The sequence below is a fragment of the Hirundo rustica genome, chromosome 22, assembly GCF_015227805.2.
Source record: "Hirundo rustica isolate bHirRus1 chromosome 22, bHirRus1.pri.v3, whole genome shotgun sequence".
Lineage (NCBI taxonomy): Eukaryota > Metazoa > Chordata > Aves > Passeriformes > Hirundinidae > Hirundo > Hirundo rustica.
In genome coordinates, this window is record NC_053471.1 from 328238 (window position 1) to 354255 (window position 26018).

At 49.7% G+C, this 26018-nt stretch overlaps 1 protein-coding gene across 4 annotated transcripts; it reads right to left on the reverse strand.

Moving 5' to 3' along the window:
- Nucleotides 1-2866: 2866 nt before the first annotated feature.
- DDI2 (DNA damage inducible 1 homolog 2) lies at nucleotides 2867-25402 on the reverse strand. Of its 4 annotated transcripts, XM_040084484.2 has the most exons (10): nucleotides 25239-25402; nucleotides 20648-20777; nucleotides 19413-19643; nucleotides 17374-17500; nucleotides 15452-15579; nucleotides 14788-14916; nucleotides 13939-14042; nucleotides 13339-13528; nucleotides 9171-9233; nucleotides 8990-9076 (listed from the first exon to the last, which is right to left on the reverse strand). In XM_040084484.2, exons 1-9 carry the CDS (start codon nucleotides 25374-25376, stop codon nucleotides 9217-9219), a joined length of 1194 nt encoding a protein of 397 aa, XP_039940418.1. In that variant the 5' UTR covers nucleotides 25377-25402; the 3' UTR covers nucleotides 8990-9076; nucleotides 9171-9216. The 4 variants fall into 4 exon arrangements, with proteins under 4 accessions (XP_039940415.1, XP_039940418.1, XP_039940417.1 ...); XM_040084481.1 differs by lacking the exon at nucleotides 9171-9233 and having other exon boundaries at nucleotides 2867-9076; XM_040084483.2 differs by lacking the exons at nucleotides 8990-9076; nucleotides 9171-9233 and adding an exon at nucleotides 11015-11186.
- Nucleotides 25403-26018: the final 616 nt, after the last annotated feature.

Here is a 26018-nt window from a genome sequence, read left to right on the forward strand (position 1 = left end):
TAGGATTTAAAGCGTAAAGTATAAGGCAAACAAGCTGTACAGCACCAGCAGGTATGTGAACCCATTTGCATTCCTCCTTGCTCTGGAGGCACCAGGTGCAGCATCTACACCTGTATAATCCCATGGGGGGCTGGAGTGAGCTTTAAGGTCCCTTCCAACCCAAACCACTCTGGGATTCTGTGATAGAACAGAATTCCTGGTGTCCTGCTGTTTTCTTGAATATTTTGAATGCCCCAAGTATTTGCTTTACTTCAAGTAAAACGAGTTGGTTATAATCCCTTGAAGCACCCAACACACAGTTACGGATTTACATGGAAAATTTCCCACTCCCAGCATTGAGACAGCTCCCATTCTCCTTAGAAAAGCTTGGGAAGATCCATCCCACCACATGCTGGGTTGCTTCCCACCCTCTTCCCAAGAGATTTTTAGCTCTGCTCAATATTTGCATCCCAAAGTTGGCATGGAGAACATGATGCCCAAGGACAAGAGCCATCAGGCGCTTGTCACAGATGCAGAGTGAGGAAGGACAGAGTGAATCACTGAGGGGAATCAGCTCCTGCAGCAAGGTGTGTTACGTGCAAGATACTCCCAAGATACCACCTCATGCAGTGTAGTCATAGGGCACCTCAGTAATGCTGCCAGTGATCCGGGGAGAAATCAAAGAGGCACAAGAAACATTTCAGGAATTGAAGTATGGATTCCAGTAGGGAAAAAAAAACAAACACTATTAAGGAGACCATGGAAGAAACTGCTGGGTTATAAGGATAAGTCAACAGTGTGTCCTGTGAGCACACCTCCATTTCCACAGGCAGAAGTGCATTTGTTTTAAACCCCTACCATTTCCATTTGTTAACAAAGAGACTGGGAACCAGACATTCCTTTGGCAGTGGCTGTTGAGAGGGATTTCAGTCACCAACCACTCACATCCTTGTGTTTGACTCAGTGCTTTATTGGCAAGCATGACAGCATCTTGTAATTAGCACATATAGTTGCTGGAGGTAATTATGTCATAGTGCAGTGGTTACACTTCCAGGGGTCCTGACACCCCCAGCATACCCCCAGGGAATGAGGCAGAGCAGATCATCAGTGTAAGGTCACAGCGAATCAAAAGCCAGGTGGGCCAGCAGGATTTCCCAAATCCCATTCTGGTGACAAACCTGCCCAAAAAGCGGTTACCTTGGCAAAGCCACACCAGGCACGTGCTCAGACATGGCACTGCAGAGGGGCTGGGCAGGGGCTGATGGGGGGCACTGCAGAATTCCTGAGCAATGGCTCAGTCATGTTCCTTCTGCTGACCATTCCTCCAACTATTCTGAGGCAGGAAATTGCATGAAGGAACACTCACCTCTCTGCATCCCACTCTTGCTCTTAATGCAGCCGCTGCATCCACATGACTGCTCAAAAAACCTTCAGCTGTTATTTTTAAATAACTCCAGACCTCTGCTCCTAAAGGCCCACAAAAGGTAACCAAGAAAAACACCAAGAAAACACAGTGAAGAAAAACATCAACTTGGAGTGTACATTTATTGCATGGGGCCTGACCCTCTCTTGGCTATATAAAGGCTGCAGATATCAGGGTGCCAGTGTCCCAGTTCATGGAATCCCAGAATGGTTTGGGTTGGAGGCACCTGAAAGCTCATCCTGTTCTACCCCTGTCATGGGCAGGGACACCTTCCACTGTCCCAGGCTGCTCCAAGCCTTGTCCAGCCTGGCCTGGGACACTTCCAGGGATCCAGGGGCAGCCACAATCTACCCTTGTTAAGCTTCAGGACATCAGGATAATTCAGATTGGGACAATCCCAAACATGAACACAACTGTGTCATTAATCATAATTTTTACACATTACCAAAATAAAACCATCTTCATCAAGCAGAACAGACAAGGCCCAAGTGCTCAAAATAATTTTGAACCAGAGCATTCAATCCTTAAATCATCTCCCAGCAGAAAAAATTGCAGGAAATGCTTGGCTAATGTATGATGACACTGTAGCAGCTCACACATCAAACCTTCCCTCTTCCCAGCTTGAGAGCTGAATTCAAAATGCAGTTTTGCATGACAATTAATGACCTCACTTAGCTCTAACAGTGACACCAGCATCACGTGCAGAGCTCTGAACATGTGAGGAAACCACTGCCCAGCTGGTGACAGTCACTGAATCATAACACATTGTGTTTGTGTCTCTCACCTGGCACCAGCACCAACTCTGGTTAGCAGGGTTTTAAAATGGCCAAAACCTCAGTGCTGTCTCAAGGAAAAGTGGAAGTTTTTCTGGATCTGAAAAAGGAACTGCTCCTTCATGAGAGGAGCATGACTATGCCTCAAGTTTCAGAGGGGAATATCCTCCATGCTTCCCTTCTAAAACCTGTTCTACTATATGACACTAAGAGAATGGGACTTCAAAAAAGCTCTTTCTAACTAAAACTCTCATGAGCTTTCCAGGGCTTTAAATGCCCATTTTTACAATGTCCCAAGAAATTAGCTTCCAGCTCCAGAAACTTCCAGTTTCCACCTGCTAACTGGACTGGAAATTAGGTATTTAGGCAGGAGACAAGGAGTGTCCCGTTCACTTTCCCAGCAGACAGTGCCATGGTTAAGTTCTATGTTTTATGTTTACTCTCATGCTTTTCCAAGTCCTCCAGGAAGGACCCAACAGCCCATCCCCAAAGAAAGGGAATACAGGAAGTTCTCAAGTCTATTCTCAGGCCCTCCCAACTGGAATAATTTTACCCACAGATTTCTACTCATTGTGTTCAAAATGGCAGCATTTATGTTATGGAAAATCTACTGGCTTTGGGAAAAAAGGCAGAGAAGGACTTGAGTGCAGAGCTGCCAACCCCAGAAATACAGACAGACCAACCAAGCAACATTATGATAAAGTGTTTATTCTTTTTTTTTTTTTTTAAATATCAAATTTTTTTACACATAATTTGTTGATAAACAGTCCCCAAATATTTAAAAAAAAAAAATCAAAAAAAGAATCAAGTGTGTATTTGGGCAGAACCACATCCCATTGATGACACACCCACTCCTCTCTTCAGCCGCCTGCGAGGCCACAGTGTGTTCAGCCCACAAGAGTCAATGACACGAAACACAACCAGCTTTAGGATTCCTGAGTATTGATTCCCTCAAGTTCCCTAAGTGAGTCTGTAAAACTCTGAAGCATCAGTCAAAATGTGACCCAAACCACTGTGCTTTGGATCACGGACTAAGCCTCATCTACACAGTGCAGGAAGAAATCTCTTGAGCGCTTCAGAGGGGAATGATGTACATGAAACCGACCCCGTTTCCCAAGCTGACTTCCGAGAGAGGCAGGCAGAAATACCTCTGGATTTCTCCTCTTTGAATTTCTGTTAGAGTTCTGGGGAGCCGTTTGGCAGGAAGTCCAAGTCTGGTGAAGAAACCTCTAGGACCTGCTCCTCCTTTTGTTCCTCACTGGCATAGTTTTACAGAAAACTGATCTGAAGTTGAGCATTCAGCAAGTACACTTAAATATTGCTACTTCTGAGAAGAGGAAATGCAAGAGGGAGAGACAGAAGAGGAGAACATGGAGGACGTACAAGGTTAACAGTCCTGGAGACCGAGTGCCTACATAGAAAGTTAAACATACATAGCAAGGAGGCAGAGATTGTCACAGTAACAGCATAGCTCAGCTCTGTCCTGCAGCAGGTAAACATGCCAGGGACAGTCACCAGGAATACTCCTTCCTCTTGTCAGAATCACCCATGCCCAGAAACTTCCAGATGTTGGGATTCCACTAAATGTCACCTCTGTGTTCACCTGTGTCCTCGTGCACACAAACACTCAGTCACCAAGAGGCCAAGTGAGTTCCTTCAGTATTTTTAAGGAAAAAAGTAAATCTCAGAAACCAGGAGTGGCTCCAGGGCACACCCAAAAAGAAACTCTGCAGACCCACATGGGTCCCCACAGGTGCTGGCAGCTTTACAAAGCAGCTTCTGAGCACTGCTTTACTCTCTAGAGCTGGACTTTTCATGGTGAAATCCCTTTGTTAAGTGATGTGACATTAGGACACTGCAGCAGAGGTTAATGAGGAGGGGGAAGAGAAAAGAACAAAGGGCCTGATTTTAGGCTGGAACACCTGGCTCCTTGGAAACCCGAACAGCTGTTGGTGGTACCTTTATCCCCCACTGTAGCCAATAAGTCATAGCACTCTGCCATCCCTCCTTTCCTAAAAATACTCCCACTCTGTGGGCCAGGTCACACAGGGACCAGCAGAGGGACTGCCAGAGACTGAACAGAGGATGTGCGTGTGCATGCAGCAGAGAGGACAGACATTGAAACAAAAGACAACTTTTAGACAGCGTTCGCTAAACACACATTCTATTACATTTTATTTTAACCTTAAATACTCACCACTTCCCCAGTTTCATACTAAATCTTGTTCCTAAAAAAATTATTCACTAATTTAGCAGCACATAGCCATTCACTTAAAGCAAGGCTTGGAAATGAAGAGATTTAAATCACCAGGCTTGGACCTGCTTGATAAAAGAGTTTTAGAAATATTTGTCAGTTGAGGGTCAGGCTTTGTTTCTAGCAGTTTGGAGAGAGTTACCCATGGAATTCTAGCACTATGGATTAATGCTTCCATACACCTTTGGCAGAAGGGTAGGATTCGAAACTTATATTTGACAAGGAATAAAAGTGAGCATTGAAGCAGATTGGCTGATGCTCTAAAGCTTTTATAGCATAAATTCTGTATGTGCAGCCTAAGTCAGCATGGCTGTGAGAGCAGAGCCTGTCACCAGCTTGGTGCAGAGCAGCACCACTTGGGCCAGCTGAACAACAGCTTCTAAAACAGAGAGAGTGATACAAGGGGTAACACTGAGTAGCCAACACTGAATAGCCTACACGAGTAGCCAACATCTGCTGCTCCAAGCAGCTGGCAGTAGATCCACCCGCAGGCAAAGGGTGCAGGTTCAGCTCCCCCACATCCAAGAGAGCCAACCTGGCCCTGGCTGCTGTGTAACTTTGCTCCCAGGGCCACCTCATCAAACGCCGCAGTGCGAATGGGGAGCAGATTCAGCCGTCTGAAGTCACTCTGGATCTGGGAGCCTCATTGCTGCTGCTCCTGACGGTGAACCAGGTGCAGACAGGAATGGGTCTGAGAGATTCTATTTCCTAAGGCTTCTAGAGAGACCTGCAGATTCTATACTCCTGTACCAGCTCAAGCATTGCCCTTCAACAGAGGGGCTTATGCTGATTTGAGGTGGTCATTGCAAGGAGAATATTAAACCAAACCTTCAGCAGGGGGAACTCTACCACCTGCTCGATGAAGATGAGAAAGCTGCAGTCTGGCCTCAGTAACTCATTTTGAGCAGAGCCTCAAGTGAATCACTGGATGCTGCTCCAGACAGCCGAGCACTGCATCCCACGTGGAGCAGTGCCTGCTGCTGGCATCACAGGCAGAGGGATATAAGCCAAACCTGTCTCCAAGCTCCAGGTCTGGACGGTACCATCCCAGCTCATGGAGAAGCTCCATTTGACAGCAGAATGCCTAAAAGCCCTTTATTACTTCAGAGAATCTCCTGGCTGGCCAAGTGTCTGAGGCAAATCTGACACCAGCACTCAATGACAGCACAAACTCCTGTGAGGTGACAGATGAAACCAAATCTGGGTTGTTTTTAAATGCCACCTGCATAAAAACAGCCCAGCGCACACATAGGAGACCTGCTAAAGCAACAGGGAACACAAACACCAGGACACAGGCCTGAGACAACCACAACACCACATGGAAGCCACGAACAAAAATGTGTCTGGTGCTGCTGAGCCATCGCTCTGGGTTTAGCTCAACGTGTTCAAGACGAACACCTAACACAAAGCCACTTCTGAGATTTGCAAGTGGGACTAAATCAAAGCTCCTACTTAAAATTTGGTTTCAGCCATGCTTTCCTTTCCCTTCCCCAGCCCTGACAGAGTTTTGAGGATTTGCAGAACATCACAAAGGAGTTCTTCCCTCTCAAAAAAGCATCTGACAAGGGCTTCCTACAGCACAGCCTCAGTGAGGCCTCACCACTCAGGCGAGTCACCAGAGATGTCCCAGAAGGCCACAATGGTTGTAACGCAGAACCACATCAGTGCATTTGTTCTGTGAACCCTGCTGGGGAGCCCTCGCCCTTGAGGAGGTGTAAGATCAGCACCCCCAGCCATGGCATCCCACAGACAAGAGGCCAATCAACCCCAGACATCCAGACAAATCAGAGCAAAGCAGATTCTTCCTTCTTCCAACCACAGCCCTGCTCGGAGCCACTGAGATGAAGTTCATTCCTCCCCAGGCACAGGGAGGTTTAGAGCCGTAACACACAGTAGGTTTGTTAAACAAATTCATCATTAAGGTTTAGCCTTAAACTGGTTGAGCTTGTTCTTTTTGCATGAGGAAAAACATGATGTGGGCAAGCCTAGAAAAAAAATGTCAATACTCCTTTTCCCTACCCCCTACCATCCCTACAGTTAATACCAGCACATCTCCAAATAAGTTAAAACTTATCTTGTAAGTTTTGGTAGCACCAAATTCTATCCCTTCCCTTCTTCTATCCCCTTGTTGTAAACTGGAACACACTGACCCAAGAGCATCACAGAATATTCTGAGTTGGAAAGGACACACAATAATCATGGAGTCCAACTCTAAATCAAAGCATGAAAGGGTTTGGCAAAAATAAGCATCAGCCTTCCCTGTGCACACACAAAACCCCCTTGCTCCTCTGGCAAAGCCTTACACATCCATGAGCATCTACACACCTTCAGTAGCTGCCAGAATAATTTCAACAGCTGGATGTTGGGTTCCAAGGAGCTGCAACAAATCCAGAGTCCACACTCTCAGTGTGCACCTCTCCTCCTGGGCACATGTGGCCAATTCCCATCACAACCTGCTTTGTGCTGGACAGGGCAGTGAGCGCAGTGGCTGCTGCTTTTTATTTGTAGCATTGGAGGTTATTCTAAAATTGTACATTTAAATAAAACCAGTAGCTTTAATGCAGTGTGCATGATTAAAAGCTATTCTGTCCACACAATGCAAGGATGTTTTCTTTCCTTTCAAAGCCCAAATCTGACAAGTGAAACAGAAGCGATGTGTCACTTTGGCTGCAAATAATTAAAAAAGTCTGGCTCAACATTCTGCTCGTCCATTGTGGTAATTGAGATACTCCTGTAGAAGAAAAGAACCCCCAGTCAGCTCTCTCTTCCACAGTTATGTGGGAACAACGATGCTCTTGGCTAGCAAAATGAGAAGAGCAAGATCTGCATTTCCACCTGCTTGTTCCAAGGCCTGGAGAGCTTCCTGTGGGGTAAAACCAGCACCGAGGATCCGGTTGATATCAGCCACAGGGAAAGCAGCGGGTGGAGAAGCCCCTGTGGTCAGTCTGGTGGAGGCAGCTGCGGGGCTCAATGGTGGTTCCTCACTCCCACCCACCAGCCACAGATGTTCAGGAGCAGCACTGTCACTTCTCCCAGGTGCTCCTATGAACAGGCTCTGAGTATCCTGTGGTGCTCCTTCACCCAAAGCAGGTGTGGAAGAAACAGGTGTGTTTTGCTCCGAAGTTGGACTAGGTGGACTCTGAGAACCTCCTGCCAAAACCTCCCTCTGCTCTGGGCTCTGCTGCTGGCCAGGGGGGGCTAGAGAACTCACCGTGACCACATCGCTCCTACCTGAGCCCTTCTGCCTCTCTAAAGAACCTCCCCCAAGCACAGGCTGCCCAGGACTGATGGGCACGGTGCTGATGTGCTCTCTGCCAGTATCACAAGGCCGGCTCCCCTCTGCTCCTCCATCCTCAGACCTCACCTCGGCACAGGAACAGCTCTGTTCCTGGCTGGCTGGATCCGAGTCTTCCTGCTCACCTTCAGGAAGTCCCTTCCGCTGCACTGCTGGCTCTCTGTGAACCATTTCCAGCTGTGAGACTTCTTCCGAGGCAAGGATCTTACATTCTCCTTTCTGACTGATAATCAAGAGTTTGTGAAGCTCTTTCAAGGCTGATGCTAGAGGGAAACATGGCTCTTCTGAAGGTCTTCCTGGATCCATGTCCAGCTGTTGGGTGCTGGAGGGGGAAGAGCTGTCTGCTGCCAAATTAGCCAACTCATGATACTCTGCAGGAATTTCACTACTGCTTTTAGACTGCGGGACACCACTAGTGGAAAGTGGATCACTCAAGGAGGATGGAGGCTTCAGCAACTCCACCTCCATGGAGGCTTCCGAGTTCAGGTTGGATATATGTCTGTTCTCAGTCAGCTGCTTCTGCTGCCTTGCTGAGATTGCTGCAGCCTGCTCCACTGCATCTGTCTCCATGGAGGCTTCCATGTGCACATGGCTACAGGAGGCTGACGGCTGGATACTCCCTTTCACACAGGAAAGACCTGCTCCCTCCAGTCCATCTCTCATTTCCATGGGAGGATTTTCTGGCTGTTTGCCTTCTGCCACAGCAGGTTTCTCAACCCCACCAACACAGCAAGGAGGTTCTGGGTCAGTTGTCTCAATTTGATCCTCAGGATGCTCCCTTTCTGGCTCTTTGAACATCTGATGGTCTGTGGGAAGCTCATGTTTTTGCTCCTGCTCTAAAGACAGACAGATATCTTTATCCTGCCTGTGCTTGGCAGCAGTGTCAGCCAAATTGACTTTTGTCACTTTCAGTGGATGTTCCTGACCACGATCTTGTCCTTTAGCATTACATTCCTTTAAAATGTCAGCACTAAATGTTTCTTTGAGTGTCTTCTGTGAAAGGCAAGCTGGACTGGAGCAGGTTCCATCTCCAGTGTGCGGAGAGGGGTCATTGTTTGCCAAGGAAGAGCTATTGGAATGATGCTGTAATACCAGAGGATGTTCTTTTTCCAGGGTTATCTGGTGTTCAGGTGAAGAGTCAGAAGTCTTGACGGCTCTAGGATCAATGGGCTCTGCAAGGCTGGATTCAGATGAGCAAATTGAAGCAGGGGCAGAGACAGAACGATCAAGTAATTGATTTGTGGGATTACAGATCTTGGAATTTAGTCCTGAAGACTGGACTGGATTTTGAAACCCATCAGAAGCTGGTAATGAGGGCATTTCCAGTGAGGTAGTTTCTTTGTCACTATTCTCTATGGAAGACAGAAGGAAAGGAGCAGTCAGGACACAGCAGAAGCACCATTCATACAAACAGCAGCACAAACTGGAACAGGTGGCTCTAAATACCTGGTCTGTGGCCCACTCCAGCTGCAGTAAACACACACTACATGCATCAAGGCTTCCGACGTTCTGTTTGGATTAGGAAACAAACACACCAAACTCATGTTAGCATCCAAAGCACACACCATGCATGGTTACAGTCCTACACTACCGACTGTCCGGCACAACGGCATGGAGGCTGCAGGAGCTCCTGCCTCCCAGAAAGATTCTGCCTGGCAAATTTGGTACATCAAGGCAAGAATAACTCTGCCAAAGTACAATTTAAAGGCTGTTCTGTACTGTCTATGTTACAGAGCAGTCTATGGGTGATTAAGTAGACGCTTGGTAAACTCTACACAGTATAACACTTGTAATCTAGTGTGTATCTGTTTTCCCTTTGGCTGGAGATACCCAGGAGATACATTTCAGGGATATGGGAACTGAGATGGCAACGCAGTTCTTGGGTTGTGCTCCTAGCAGTGCCATGAGACTCAAGAGAAGGTGTCCAAGCACCAACTGGCTGCAAAAGGGAAGTGTACAGATTGCAGGGGGAAAGAAATCCCCCAAAAGAACTACTGCCCAAGGCTGGGAAGAGCAAAGTAAAGCAGCCAGAAGTCAAGCCCAGCTTGCTGCTTCCTTGTCCTCACAGAGAGCAGATTAATTACAGATCTCTATCAGAAGCACCAAACAGTGGCTGTGGTTATCAGGGGAGATTAAGTGACCTTATCTTGCTGACAGTCTGATCTTGCTGATGTATCAGCTCTCTTGCGCTCGTTAAATCACTCACACGACCTTTGCAGGAGCACCTGTCCTGACACCACAGCCCTGTCTGCCCAGGATCACACACCCAGGCTCTGTGCTCTGTCATTTGCTGCCTTTTCCCTTCCCAAATTCAGTGGTCTTAAACACACACCACTGTTTTTCTAGAGTCTCTTTTTACAGGAGTACTGGGGCACAGCTTGCCATGCCTACACCTCCAGCCACAATTCCCTTTGAATTCCACAACGTGACAGAAATCTGCCTTTCTGCCTTCAGCCTTGTTCCTTTTATTCTCTGTTAACTAAAACCAGTGCAGTTCCTGCTGTGACACCACCTCACTGCTCATCTTTCCTAAGGGTGGCAAAGAGCTTTGTGACAGAGGATACGGATGAAAACCAGAGGGATCTTTTCTGTTTCTCTGTGGAATGATTACATTCATGCTCTCTACTCCCAAACCATCCCTTCAGGGAGGAAGCAGAACTGTCTTTTGACCTGCTGGATCGTTAATAAGGGTCTGATCAGACACACCAGGGATTTGCATTTAGGTAGCAGCAGGAGCTTTTCCACCAAGCACTCCTCAGTGTCATCCTTCTCCTGGCGTAGCCAAAGGAGCCGAGTCCCAGTCCCACCAGGGACAGTGAACCAGGTAAAACCTGGAACAAACTTTTCCACAAAGTGCACCATCAGGGATAAATTCCTCTCTGTACCGGGAACAGCCCGAGTTGTTTGTGGTGGCAGTGATTTGGACTGAAGCTGCCTGGATGAAAAGGCGCGTGTGGGATGAACTGCCTGGCTACACCTCCTCCTCAGCAAACAGCTCTGGTTTTGCTGCCAGGGTTGTACATCCTCCATGATCACAGAGCTCCCCAGTGGTGGGAAATTGGCACAAAAGAGCATCAAGCCCTCAGAGGTAAATAAGGATGTGGAGGTCCCAGATCTCAGTGAACCTCACCAGGACTCCACCACCACCCCCGCTTCCTCCCATAGGTGCTGAACCACCAGCAAGGTAGCAGACAGAAATGATGAGGCTCCCTAAAGTGGGCTTCAGGAGATTAAATAAAGCTCAAGGATAATCCAGGTGCATTCAAAACGACCACTTTAATAGCCTCCAGGGGCAGGCAGCCATTTGTGTTGTACCATTTCTTGGAAGCCAGCAAAAATTCCTGTTGTTATAAAAGAACACACTTGTTGTGGGGAGCTGAGCTTCTCTGGAGCTGCATCACATTCTCCTTCTGCCCTTCTTCCGTTTTCTGGGGTTTTTTTTCTTGGTTTTCTTGGTACCACCTAGCAGCAACTCAAGTTTTGGAAGAGAGAAAGAAGGAATGTGCTGACATTTTAGGATACAGCCAACAAAAGCCTATGGGCCAGAGGCTAGTACTGTGTCTAGAACTGTCAGGACTGCCACAGTTAAACTGAACAAGAGCCACTTTAGTTCTGTGCCTCGGTGTTCAATGAGCACTAAGTGAACACACAAAATGGATTTCCTACTCCTATAAATCTTTTACATTCCTCTAGGGCTCAGCATCAACAGAAAGTGTCCAAGTGCTGACTAGTCTGAACAAAGCCTTATGGTACTTAGAACCATATGTGGTACATAAGCAGCTTGGATTTAAGTAATTTCAGGCACTTTTCTGTTTAAAAAACTTGTGTAAAATGCTTTTATTGCAAAGATGCATAGCTTGGGCTGAGGTTTGCTTGTTATTTAGTACTCTTTCGGCAGAGAACTAAATTCAACCAACTGTAATATCTGCAAAGCTTCATCCAAAGTGGAAATATATTCCAAAAGCTAACCCAGGCTCCATCAGGCTCCATGTTTTAACAGGAAAAGAACTAATATTTACACCTGCCAGGCTGTGGGAACCGACAAGAGCCCAAGCTCCTGAGCATGACCTTTAGCGACCTCAAAGCCTGATCACAAGGTCAAATCCATGTTTGTGTTTCTCTCTACTGGCTGCAACTTCAGTTAATAAACATTCAAACTCGGCTAGAAAGTCACACATTTAAACTATTTCTTACTGGTTCTTTAAAGCCAGACCTTCCTTCTGAGGTTTTTTACATTTCTGGAAAACTTGTATGACTAGGATGGAAGAAAATTGGCCAAAGGGAGCAATAAGTGCAGTCCTGTGTTCCCCTTAATGTTAGCAATTTCATTATTTGTAACTAACTGCTTACTCTTTGGGTTGTCAGACAGTAACTGGAAAGTGTTAAATAAAAATTTCAGTGCATTTCAACTATATATATATGGATAGATACAGATATAGATATAGTTAAATATATTAAAAAATCAGTATCTAATAAATATATATAAAATATATGGTTAAATCTTTTTTTTTCTCATTTCAATTTTAAATATAGGCACACTTGAGTCTTAAAAAATTAGAAAGAAAAATGTTGAAATCAACTTGATCAGCTTAAACATGACCCAGCAAAGAGTTGTACATGTGTGTAGGAAGCAGAATTTACTGCGCTCTTTCAGAGGAAAAATGAGCAGTAAAACTCAAAGGTCTCTAGAGAACTCTTGGATATAAAATGTTATCTTTAAAAGTTATGGAAAAGGCTTAAGGAATACTCCCTGAGGTATTCACAGCTTCTCTGGAACAGCAGGGAAAAATAATGAATTTCCCCTTCAGCTAAAAACTGAATTAAGGGAGGAGTTGAACAGAAAATTTGAGTTTCAGACTGGTTTTGGCTCATAGCTCAGCTTTCAGCTGTTTTAGCCAAAAATAAAATCACTTCACTAAATTTTGCAGCCACCAAAACTCTGTGTAGCCATCATACCTGTGCAGTGTTTGGATTCCAGGGATACTGGGAACAAAACTGCAGGAGGGTGAAAGTTCTCTTTGCAGGTCATGTTTAAGGCTGAGGACGTGAATTCAGCTTTTGAACCTTAGAGCAACTGCAAGAAGGCAATTCCCCCTCCAAGGGCACGAGCACCATTCCAGGGAAAAATGCTGAAATAGTGTGAATTCTAAAAATTGTCATGAACTTTTGTCACTGCTACAGCTGCTCTATTTTTACGTGGTGCAGCCAATAAGAGCAGGGTTTTGGGAGCCTCCCCAAAGCTGTGCTCACATGAGGTTGCAGCAGCACCGCAGCTGAGCCACGTCCCTGCCAGGCACTACATCGTGATCCTGGCCACAGAAAACCATTAACCTCCACACCTGGAAAGCCAGGAAACCAGAGCAGGTGGGAAGCTGCAGGGAAGGCACAAATGAAACAGCAAACAGCCCCAAGTGCCTTTGTGCAGGTTTTGCAGCCCAGAAAGGAAGAGAGAAGTGCACTCAGAGGCCACAAGCAAGAATAAAGCCCCTTCTCTCCACCCTTTACTGGCTGATGCTGCTCCCAGGAGCTGGAAGGGGAACTGCTCACAGACATCCTGACATGCAGCAAGAAAAAAATACACGGATTCCGATTTCAAGCGGGCTCCTGCTGGTACCTGCTTCCTCTACGGATTTCTGTATTGCCTCTGCGAGCTCCTGGTCAGCGATGTCCTCGGGCTGCACGTCGTCACGCCCCGCGCCGTACGCCAAGCGCGCGCACTCGGGCAGCTCGCCCTCGGGCAGGAACGAGGTCTGCGAGCCCGTGGTGCCGATCACCAGCACGTTCTTCTTGAGATCAATGGAGCACTGCAAAAGAGCATCGACACGTGGAGGGCCTGCGGAGAGCCAGGTGGCTCCCAGAGGAAAAGGGAGACACAAGGTCAGGCAATCTGTCTCCAGTGGGAACGGCTCACAGCAGGCAAGGGTGGGCCAGGAGTATTAGCTCTAACCAAAGGTCCCTGTCTGATTCAATTTGGGATAAATCGTTCAGCCGGAAAGCTCTGAGCATCTTTGATCAGAGCAAAAAGCTCCAGGCAGCAGCCAGACATCCTAGAGCTGTCTGTGATGGATGTAGTGTACGTGCTTCCAGGCTGGAAGATAATACACCATCAGCTCTCCCCAGGAAAATCTTATAAATTCACAGGACAGGCATTTATGTTGCACTTCTCACTAAACTTGCAAGAGCCAGGTAACTGTTTCAAAAGTGGTTTTGATACCTGATGCCTCTTAAGCATATCCAGTCCTAGAAGCATGTCCATGGGCTGCTCTTCGAGGATTGAGAAGGAGCACGCCAGGAAATCCCCTTCAATCTGCACCTGAGCTGAAACACAAGGGAGAGGAGTTCCCACTACAGCACAACAAATCTGAGTTCTGCTCTTCCACCAACAGGGGAAGGTCTGGGCCAATCTGAAACCAGCGCTCTGATGCACTGCTTTGATCACAGGAAGTCTGGCCCTATGCAAGCCCCAGGACTGCCAGGCCTGCCAAAGTCCCAGAGTAATTATTTTAAAAGCTGATGTGCTAAGAACCTTGAGTGCTGCTTCTCTGACCCTCCAAGCTTGAGGGGCTGCAAACAGTTTATTAAAGCACAAGTCTAAGCACCAGCAACAGCAAACAGAATTGATTTTTCAGTAATAGGGACAATGTCCTCCATCCAGGAAAGCTGCACAAGAGCACAGAGAGGCTTCTCTTTCCAAAGGAACAGCAAACACTGCACTGTGCTGGAACCCTTCCTGAGTAGCTCACCCTGCCCAGCAGTCCCACCCAAACCAAGGAAGGTTGTGGTGTTTCATGTTCACCTCAGGTTTTTCCCCTATAGAACATGTCCTCCACATGTGCAGGAGCTGGGGCTCCCTCACCTCAAAGTGTTACAGTAATGCCATTAAAAGACAGCATTAAATGAGACAAAAAACAGAGTTCCGTGCCCAAGACAAACACATTGCAGATGCACTTTGATTTTATTCTGCAGGAGCTTCTAACAATTACAGCACCAATCCTCAGTGCCAAGATAGGAGGAAATGCAGTCAAACCCCTGCTAAAGCTGCCCCCAAAATGCCAGTTCTTACCTAAGTGCACTCTGCCAATGATTTTCTGTGTCCCAACACCCTTAGCAATGCCAGCCCACCGCCGATCCACCAGCCTCATAATGTTGCACCTTTCAGCACAGGCTTGGCTCATGATGGTCATCTGGGCACCTACCAGCAACAGAACTTGTGTTAAATCCTCCTGGCTCAGCACAAAGTTATATTTTCTCCTGGAAGAGCTTAAGATCTGACACTCAGTGGCTGGGAAACCAACTCACCTGCCCCAGGGCATAAAGGCTTCCCGTGAATCCCACTGTGCTGACCTGGCTGCCCACACACGGGTCAGCACTGACCATTACTGCAGGGCTGAAACAACCCCAAGAACTTCCCCTTGCAGGATGTGAATGGGAACCACCACATTAAAGGCGTGTGAAATCCCCCTGTCTGCAAAATGAGACAAGACACGCACATGGCAGCGGCCTTCCAGGTATGGAAGTCCCAGAAACCCTCCCAGGAGTTTCTATTGGATGTTCCCACACTGCTTCTCCCAACAATCTGCTCTGCTCGCCCAGGCTGTACTCAGGGTTCAGTAAGGTGCTCCAAAATCTTGTCATGCAGTGTTTTATTATAGGATTTTTTTTTTTTTTGGGAAAACTACTGGAATGGTTACTGTTGCCCTCAGTGACTGGGTGTGTGGAGAAAGCACCTGAGTCCACAAAGGCTTTCACAGGGTGTCCATTGACTTTGCAGTTGATGTAGAGCATCACCACCTGCCCAAAGCTCTCCGGTGCCTCTTCCATTGCTATTGTCATGTTCTCTTCAATGTTTTGTTGCCTGAATTTTGTGGACAAGAGAGAGAGAAAAAAATAATTCCGTCAACCAGACCTTGTAACATCCCTCTGACTCATAGAAATCCCACTTGCTGCTGCTCACCTTACAAACACGCATTTAAACCACAGCAAAGGCTGCTTCCTTAGAGAAACACAGACCTGGCAGCTGAAGATTGCTAGGAATGATCTCAGCTTAGTCCAGAGACACTGGGTTACCTCCCAGCAGCCACTGCCCCTTCCAACCCCTGCCTAACTCACACCTCAGCTCCTGACAGCCTTTTGTTGCCAACAGGAACCTGCCATCCATGTTAACCTGGAGAACTCAGAGCAAAAAACCTGTGGATTCATTAGTCACGCTGAGGGTACACTGAAATGTTGCCAATAGCTAGATCACTGGAATCCCACACAGCAGCTGAACATTAAAATCCTCTGGTTTCCCTGGTATCTTTCCTTTTCCAGGCATAGGAAAGGAGGGAGGTGAGCAAAACGACAGAAGCACCAGCACCGCGAGCATCAGCCCTTGGTGCAAATTCAAGCAGACAGAAAAAATGCTCTTCAAGAAATCCCTCACAGCCCCAGGATAATCTTGTAAGTGATGGGCATCCATAGTGACTGCATCCAAAATGGCTTTATCTCCCCCCCCCAAATGGAAAAATGCTTCAATTCTGATGCCATTTCATTCTTCACTGAGTGGGGTGTGAAATCTGGGGACGGCTCAGCCCAAACAGCTGCAGGACCTTGGGCACATCCCCTTTATCTGTCCCTCATCTAAGGAAGAAGAGAAGCATTCCTGTGCCTCTGAGCAACGTTTCACTATCTACAAATGTCTATTTTCTGCACTGCTGAGTGTTTATCTGGCACCAACACCTTGTCAGTTGTTATGTGAGACCACTCCTACCACCAGTGAATTCTGGTTCTGACCAACAATGGGTCTGTACCAGACAGACACTTTGTTATCAGGGGAAAACCACTGGCCATGAACTGACCCCAGGATTTACCACTCAGCTGAAGAAATCAACCCAACACAATTACATCTGGAAAGCAGCAAGAGGGAGCAAGCTGATGAGCAGGATGCATTTCTGCAGAACTTCTCATCAGTGAATTAGCCAGACACAGAACAATTAGCAGGATGCAAAACAAATCTCGAGGGCAGCTGGGAGGAACAACGCCATGTTGCCGTGCAGAGCTCAGCTGGGAGACATCACCAGCCCAGATCCTGGGTTCAAATCACTCCCCAAGCACCGGACTTACACCTCTCAAGAGGAGATGTGCTTTCCACAAGTGCTGCAGTCTCAAGAGTGGACCAGCTCAGGCAGCTCCAAGACGTCACACGCACAGACAACAGTGCTGTCACCCCACATCACACAATCACAGAATGGTTTGGGTTGGGAGAAACCTTAAAGCCCATCCAGTGCCACCCCCTGCCATGGGCAGGGACACCTTCCACTATCCCAGGTTGCTCCAAGCCCTGTCCAACTCAGAACACTTCCAGGGATGGGGCAGCCACAGCTTCTCTGGGCAACCTGTTCCAGGGCCTCCCCACCTTCACAGGGAACAACACTCTGTGATCTCAGCTGGACACATCTCAAGGATGGGGTGCACCTCTATGTTCCCAAATCCCAACCTTCGCATGCGCAGAGGGGCCCAGAGCATCGCCCTGAAAACAAACTCTCGATACAAGGAATGCGTTTAGATTCTGCCTTAGACACTGAGGAAAAAGCACCATGGACGGAAGCACACAGCATTTTTTTCTCCCCAGAGAGGACCCCAAAGCCTACAAGCCACTTTGGTTTGTAACCTTATGTCTTCTTCTATCTTGGCCTGTGCCTCAAGATCAAAGGGGTCAGCGGAATACAGCCGGATCCTCTCCTGCTCGCGCCGGGCTCGGTCCTGCTGCTGCTCCAGCAACACCCTGGTGAATTTCTCTGCGGGAACAAGGAGATAAAGAAATGCTTTTTACTGGAAATTACTCTTGCAAATCAAATTCTGGCACAGCAAATGCTTCTTTTGATGCCAGCTGAGGAATAGACTCAGCAGCACATAGAAAAAAGCTTCCTCTGAGGGCAGCGTGGATGGACCTCAGAGGATCAGTGGCAAACTCGGGAACTCATGAGATGAAAAGCAATCAGACAGAGCTCGCTCTCCTCATGTCCCTACCCAAACACTGCACAATCAAACTCAATATCCTGGCACATACATCTTCATAGGGGAAAAAAATTTAAAAAAACCCCACACACAGACTAATGACAAAACTTCCTTCAGACACAAGGAACATGGCAAAAACAAAATATTATAATCCCTAAAGCTGAATGCCTACCACCAGAACCAGGAGGTGCTAGCCAGGTCTAAATGCACATTTTAAGACCACAGGTTATAGATTCACACTTTCTGGATGGCCTCTGGCCATTTTTTGCTGCTTGAATGGGATCACATACATCCCCAAAAGGACTTGGCAGTCTGGGCAGGTCTGCACGCAGGGAAGGTTTGGGTTTGCCTCCAGAGATGCTGTTCCCAGGAAGCAGCTCTGGCTCAAAGGCTATTATGTGCTCAGGGAGGCACTGGGTATATTTGACTGTTGGATTTTTGAAATCAAGCTTCTGTAGAGCAGGTGCCTTCACCCAGCACAGCCACGGAGCACGGATCTATGCAGATATTTGGGAATCCAAGCTGGAGCTGAGCTGGAGCCGTGCCCAAACACTGCCAGTAGCAGCAGTGCAGCACGACAAGGGCAAAACCAGCCCAAACCACTTCCTCCTGACAGCCCAATGCGGCAGTTTGGGACTGAAAATGCACATCTGGGTCAGAGCTTGATGTGCACAGAGCAGGCAGAGCAGCAGAGGAGCCAGTTCTGGGTGTCTTGGGCTTAACCTCTGGTTTCCTGTGGCAAGAGCAGCATCACTGCTTAAGGTGAAGGGAAAAACTCCCAGCAAGATGCATGAAAAAGCCTAAGAGTGCAAAGAATGTAGCTTCAGCTCTGGATATGAACTAACAGCAGAGTTAAAAATGAAAGAGACTGACAATATCCATGGAAGTTCCTCTCTGGTTTCCTCTAACAGAGAGAAATCACTCAGATGTAACCCTGAGAGCAGATAAAATCTCCTGCTAGAAGCTTCTTCTCTTCATCTTTTTCTCCACACTCAACAGGATTTATTTCCCAACTAAACATCCTGCAGAGGTTCAGGAACTCGTCAGCTGCTACTCAAAACTCCTCTCTTTTCACACCTAGAGGATGCCAGAGTTCAAATCTTTCACCACAGGAAGAACAAGGGACCAGTATCAGCTGCAGAGGAAGTGAAGGACAAAGTTTCAACTGTCCCCAAAACACGCAGATACTTCCAAGATTAACAGAAACTTACACATTTATGATTATTTCTATTGAGAAAGTTCCTAAAAGACACTGTTTCCTTGTTTGTTTCCCTCTCCCTTTCTGCAGTTCACTTCTACAGCACATGATCACTATGCACAGAGCGGGGTGTGGAGTGTGCTGCTCTCTGCTGAGTCCCAGCAGGATCTGGGATGCAGCAAACACACCACCTTTATTGTAAAATGTGCAGTAAGGAGTGTCTTAGTGTAAAAATCAGGAGCTGAGTCACTTGTGTTCGCAGACATCCAAATTATCTGTGCATCTGGTATTTCTGAGTAGGAGATACTAAAGAGGATATTAAAGATGCCAAGCAGGAGAAATACACCCAGAAATGGAGGAACTCTGCCTTGAGTGCTCCCAACTGGCACCTTTTATCTGCACCATCAAGGAATCTGCAGCACACCCCAGCTCGTTAAACACCCAGGGCTGCCTGTGATGGGAGCTGACCCTGGCCGGCTCCAAGCCCAGCTCACCAAGGTCCCCGCTCAGCAAGGCCTCAGCCAGGGGCGGGTTGCGCTCCTTCAGCAGGGACAGCTCGTGGGGATTGGCCAGCAGCATCTCCCGCAGCAGCGCCGGATTGTCCAGGCCCTGGGGGAACGAGGGCGCGTCCGGAGGCGATGGGCGCGGGCGCTGCGCCGGGGGCTGCGGCTGCTGCGCGGATGTCCCGGGAACGGCGATGCTGCTGAAATCTATCCTGGGCAGACCTGATAGGAAGAACAGAGGTGTCAGCGCTTCATGGTTGCAGCTCTGCTGGAAAAACCACGGGAAGGATGAGCTGCCCTCAGCGCTGCACAAGAGCAGATCCCGTAAGCAGCGGTTTGTGTCGGAAGCGCCGCCACGTCCCCGGGTTACTGGGTTAGCAGTGCTGGCGCGTTTGTGTAACCGGTCTCGTCTGTCTGCCCCATTTTTAATCCCTTGAAATGCACTTGCTGACTAGTTATTCCCAGCTTCACAAGCGTGAATCCCTCATGGAGGGCCTGCAGGGCTAAACCCAGTGGCTCTGAGGCACTTCGGAGTCTCTTGGGTTGAAAAAAAAGCAGGGGGGAAAAAAAAGTAGTAACATTCCTGCAGACCTGCATTGCAGGTACCCATCCTCCAGCCGAGGCAGGATGAGGACCTCAGCAATGCTCCCATGCCCTTCTCAGCCTGTGGCACCTTTTCTAGAGATATTTTATGACTGGGATTTGCTAGGAGTGGCTGTGGAAGGCAGGACAGAAGCGCAGGGCTCCACTCAGGTATCCTCAGAGGAGCCTTTGGCATGCACACATGATTAAGCCACTGGGTTTGGCAAGATGTGGCTTCTCAGGGAATCTGCCACAGGACAGGTTCAGGACACACGTTCATAGAAGCTGTTCCTGGGTGTGAGCCACTCGCACACCTGTGCCATCACATCCAGTGGGAAGGGAACCAGCGGGTGTAGGAAAACTCACCCACCTTTACCAAGCCTGTTCTGAACCAGTCACCTCCTCACCGCCTCCACACTTCCCCAAAGGAACAGTAAAATGGTATTGACTTCCTCAGAATAAAACACTGAATCAGAAGGCCTCTGGGTCATTTACAAAGCCCCCTGACTCACCCCAGCCACCCTCCCTCCCTCAGCACTTTGCGCAGAAGGTGCTAAAGGAGCTGCACTGACAGGAGCTGGTGTTGGGTAAGAGTTGATGAATCTCTGCAGGCTCAGGCAGTGCTGGCACAGAGCCTTTCTCACCTGGGAAGCGCATGGAAGGCCTTGGCTCCACCGTCTCCTTCTGGCGCAGGATCACCACGTCCCCATCCTTCAAGCCATAGGAGGCCAAGGACCTGTTGTTGTCGGTCAGCGGCCGCTCGGCATAAACAATCTGTGCCAGGAGCCACCAGCACCACCAAGCAGAGAAGAAGTTAAAAAAACACCATGTTATTTTGTTATAGGAGAAAAAAAAACCCAAAAACATTTCAGAATCCTCCAGATCCATCTCAAGTTTCAGAAGGGAAGGTGTGATGTCCTCACAGGCCCAGCCTCAGGCACAGCAGGGCCTCCACACGTTCATGGCTGAACAACACGGGGTTGCTCTTGCCGAAATCCAGCTGTGGTTTGACAGCTGGCACCATGGAGAAGGGCCAGTCTCCCCTGATCAGAGGCCAAGATCATTAGAGGGATGCAAGTCTTGACCGGGACTGTCTGTCCACATTCTCCAACTCCAAACTCCACAATTACAAAAGCCATGGACGTTTTCTGCAGCGTTCCCTGCCCCAAGTGGAACCAACAGCAGATGTGCCAGCAGCGCCAATCCAGGTAGATCCAGGGATGATCCAGCTCAACTTCCATCATTCTGCCTCTTCTCACAACACAGCTCCCCAGAATAACCAGTTTTACAGGGACCTCAATTATTAGCTCAGTACTTTCCAGTTCACTCCAGTGATGCAACTCTCCAGAGTACCCAAAGGCTCTGCTCCCGAGATTGCCATCAGTCCATGCAGGGAGTTAACTTCTTGTGACTACAAAACACAAAGTCACATCCATTTCTATTTTGATAGCCTGGTTTAATAAGGAGTCCACAGACTAAACATAAAAACACTGAGATAAAGGTGAATAATTCCCATGGAACATTTCCATGAGCATCAGATCTACAGAGGCCCTAAGTTGTGGGAAAGCCCAAAATGTAACCCAAAGCTGGAGCAGAAGTTCCCAGAAATGGTATCTGGAAACACACAGGTTTCTGTGTCATCACTGGAGCACAGCGAGACCAGGCAGATCGGCCCAGCTGCCTCCTGCCCTGGCAGCAGGCCAGAGTGTGGAGAACTTGGCCTAAACCCCTCAGGCACACGATCAAATTTCACAAATACCACCTTGTTTAGCCAAACCATGTCTCTTTGGGGCTGGAAAAGGCCAGTCCAGCAACAACACGTTTGCCACATGTTGGGACTGGCTGAGCCACGTGGGAGAAGCTTTCGCAGTCCTGGCGTGGATGGGCTGCGGCTCTGCCTGATTCTATCACAGGGAGCAGATCCAACAGCTCCCAAAAAGCCGATCATAACCTGTCTTAAGGCCTGTCTGACACTACAAACTTTCATTGCTTCATTCCAGCAACTCCAACATCTTACACAGACTCTCCCCACGGCACCCGGCAGTGGAGACTCATCAGCAGCAGTGCCAAGGCAAGACAAGGCAGGAGGAACACAGTGACCAGAACCTCTTAGGGCAGCAATCAGAGAACGGGGGAAACACACACGATGGAACCAGAAACGAGCTTCCCACCTCCTCCCCATCACCAGTGTGCAAGCCCAGCGCTGCCTCACACACTGGGTCCCTCCCAAGGCCCGTGTGCAGCTGTGTGAAAGTGTGGCCTCCACCCACACGACACCAGCAGCACCACCAAGGTCAGCTGGCGCTGGCAGAGCCCCGGCACAGCCTCTCACATTACTGGCCTGAGTCGGTGCCACTGCAGCGACAGGCAGTGTGTCATAAATCCCAGCTGCACACCCAAATCTGAAATGGCAGACTCCCTGCGCAGACACTCTGCAAGAGACGAGTTAATCAGTTTAAGTGAGGCTTTACCTCTGTCATCTTGCTGGGATTGGATTTATGAGCATTCGGCCTTACATCCCAGACAATGAATTAAGCGCCTGGCACTCGTGCCACGTCCATTAGCAGCTCAGATTAATCCACTCCTGACCCATTCTGCTCCACTCTTAAAACAAACTGATTTGATTTTGCTGCCTTTTGATTGTCTGGTTTGTGGCAGTTCTGCCGGCTGGCACGCACCAGACACGGGTTCTTCTGGAGGTGACTCAGACAGGGATGCAGGCACTGATGGATTCACGGTGCATGATGGCAGAGGATAGAACCTTCCCCTGGAGCAGGGAACCCCAACCAGGCGTGCTGGATGCCACCTGCAGCCATCAGTCAAGCCAAATCCTGGGCCCATCAAATATTCCTGAGCATGGCACACGTAGAGGGCACGGAGAAAAAATATATGAAAGGAAGGAAGGAATGAAGAGCGTGGCTCTGCTGAGAGCCTCCTATCCCCTCTCCCAGAAAGCCACAGCTTTAGTGTGTGGAGGAGAGTGGAAAATCAGATTATTTCCCCTCGCCTCGCCCAGCTCCTCTTATCACCACAGCCACCAGCAGCCGCCACTGTTATCTCACCGACCTGTGCCCACAGCCGTCCCTCAGACACCTCACAGCTCCCTGCCCCACCCCAAACTGCAGCACCCGGAATTCACTGCCCAAACCAGCTGAGAACAAGGCTGGGATTAATCCTCCTCCACATACTGAGTGGTTTACTCCACCCTACATGACCCTTAAAATGAAATTCATCCTCTCTAGTGCAAACACAGCACCTTCAATGCAACATTCACCTTGGTTGAGAAAAAAGGGCAGAAAACAGCCAAGTTTGGTAAATGTAAAACCGCCTATTTGTGTTTTGACAACGCAAAATCCTTCCACACAAGGAGCTGCTTCACCGATAACTTTTATCTTTATAACTTTCTCACAGAATGATTGTGGCTGGAAAAGCCCTCCAAGATCTTCAGGTGCAATCCCCACCTTGTTCCCAGCCCAGAGCACTGAGTGCCACGTCGAGGCCTTCCTTGGACACCTCCAGGGATGGGGACTCCAAACCTCCCTGGGCAGCCCCTTCCAAGACCTGACCACCCTTTCCATGAAGAAATTCCTCCTGATGTCCAACCTGTTCTCCTCACTAAAGGTCCTCAAAACACCTCACAAACACCAGGCAGAAAAAGAAGGAGGAGTGATAAATAACTGCCTGAAAAACACGACACGACGCGGCACAGGATGATGCACGAGTGGCAGATGGATGAGCAGAAGGGAGGCAGAGGTGGCTACAAAAGCGCAGCGCTGCTCCTCTCGCCCGGGGCTGGCAGCGCCCAAACCTCACATGGGTCAGCTGTGCTGGAAAAACTTAAACAAGGGAACTCCTGACAAAAAATACACGGAGAAGTGAACCCTCATTATCCTAAAGCAGACCCGGGGCTGCAGGTCACCATGACACAAGGGACAAAGGTGACAGTGAGGAGTTTATGCTCCAGTTCACACCTGGAGATGTCAAAGCCACGGCAGAGTCCCCCACACAGGGGTTGTCCCTAGATCTGGGGGCTCACTGGTGGCTGTGACACAGCCACGGGAGGATTGCTGGAGACAGATTTCTGTGAGATGGGTTCTCCCTTTCCACCCACCCAAAATCAAGAGTTATTTTCCTAAAAGAGAATCCACCTTACTTGGATTTCCTGCCCCTGCTCTGAGACTTTTTCTCTCTCATCACCAACCTCCCACTCCAAAAAACAAGGCTCTCCCAAGGCAGAGGGAAAGCCAAACGTCAGAACCTGCTGGGTGAGGGACACCACAGCTCCACGGCTGCCCCTGCAGCAGTTCTTCCAGCGCTGACTAATCTTGGCTTGGCTGGAAATACACTTTGTTAATTTCGACTGGGAAAAGGCTCGGGAAGCAAAAGCCACCACTCCACAAACTCTGCCAGGCATGGCTGGCGCCGAGAAAAGGAGTTGACACCACCCTGCCCAGGACAAACGGAGAGGAACGGCCAAAAACGCGGGACTGAACCCAAAACATGAGCAAACCCCAGACAGATGGCCCAGAGCCGCCCCCACACGCAGCGTCCCCCACATTCTGGCACACGAGTGAGCCCTGAATCCGGGCTGTAGGGGGGCATTTCCCGGGAAAACCACACGGATGTGCCTGTTCCCCACACCTGTGTAGAAAAAGGGGGAAAAGACTCAACGTGCCCCTTCCGTTCCAGACGGGCAGTGGTTTGATGGGATATATAAACCCTTTCCCGAACATTTCAGCCCCGTTTCCTGAGGTTTGAGGAGCCCATGGGTCACCGCCTTCCCCGCGCTCCGACTCCCGTTCCCCTCGCTCCAATTCCCGCCTCGTTTAAGCATCAAATTCCTCCGAAACCTCAACATAAAACAAAACAAACCCACATTATTTTCTGCCTTTCAGCTTCGCGGCGGGCGCGGACCGAGCCTTTCCCGGAGGGACCACAAGTCACCGGGGACTCTGAGTCCTCTCTTGAGTGGATTTTCAGGGAAAAGCGAGCTGTTCCTCCCAAAACGCCAGTGGTCCGCGAGGGGAGGCACCGGGAAGGACCCACCACCCCAAACAATCCCAAACTCCGGATGGCCGGGGCGGATCCCGGGACTTGACCCCGCGGGGCGTGGGGGACACGGCCGCTCCCAACCCAGGAGACCCCGACCCTGCGCGAAAAGAGGGCACGGCCGCTCCCGGCCCGGGGGCACCGGCGGGGCCCTCCCCGGCGCTGGGGGCGGGGGCAGGCCCTGACCTGGCTCTCGGCCGCCGGGATGCCGGACTCCAGCTCGCAAAGAGCGCGGAAGTTCTGTAGCTCGAAGTCGGCGTCCACCTGCAGGTTGAAGGTGATCTCGGAGCGGTCGCGGCGCAGGCAGAACACAGTGAGCAGCATGGCCACCCCCGCCCGGACCCGCACCCGCCGCCGCCGCCGCCGCCGTCAAGCACCGCCGTCGCAAAGCGCCCGCCCCACCGGTCAGGCGCTCACGTCAATCGGAGCCGCCCAGCCAATCAGAGAGCGCCGGGCGGGAGGCCCCGCCCCCTCCCGCGGCGGCCCGTGGGCGAGGCCGGAGGGGCCGGGGTGTCACCGCCGGTGCCCGGGCACCCGGGGCGCCTCTGGGGTCCCTGTGTCCCGCGGTGACCCCAGGGCGCCTCTGGGGTCCCTGTGTCCCGCGGTGACCCCAGGGCGCCTCTGGGGTCCCTGTGTCCCGCGGTGACCCCAGGGCGCCTCTGGGGTCCCTGTGTCCCGCGGTGACCCCAGGGCGCCTCTGGGGTCCCTGTGTCCCGCGGTGACCCCAGGTCGCCTCTGGGGATCGTGTGTCCCGCGGTGACCCCAGGTCGCCTCTGGGGTCCCTGTGTCCCGCGGTGACCCCAGGGCGCCTCTGGGGTCCCTGTGTCCCGCGGTGACCCCAGGGGGTCTCTTCGTGTGCCGCCGAGGGATCCGTGTGCCCCTGGGTGTCACTGTTCACCGGTGATCCCCCTGTCACTGACGGTCCCGGGGTCCCCAGATGTCCTCCGGCCGTTCCTGACTCCCCAG

Coding starts and splice junctions, on each gene's coding strand:
- DDI2 (XM_040084481.1), bottom strand. CDS start 25,376: ATGCTGCTCACTGTGTTCTGCCTGCGCCGCGACCGCTCCGAGATCACC. Junction 13,529..13,938: donor ATATGCTTAAGAGGCATCAG/GTATCAAAACCA, acceptor GCTCTTTTGCAG/TGCTCCATTGATCTCAAGAA. Junction 9,077..13,338: donor GAAATCCGTAGAGGAAGCAG/GTACCAGCAGGA, acceptor TGTCTTCCATAG/AGAATAGTGACAAAGAAACT.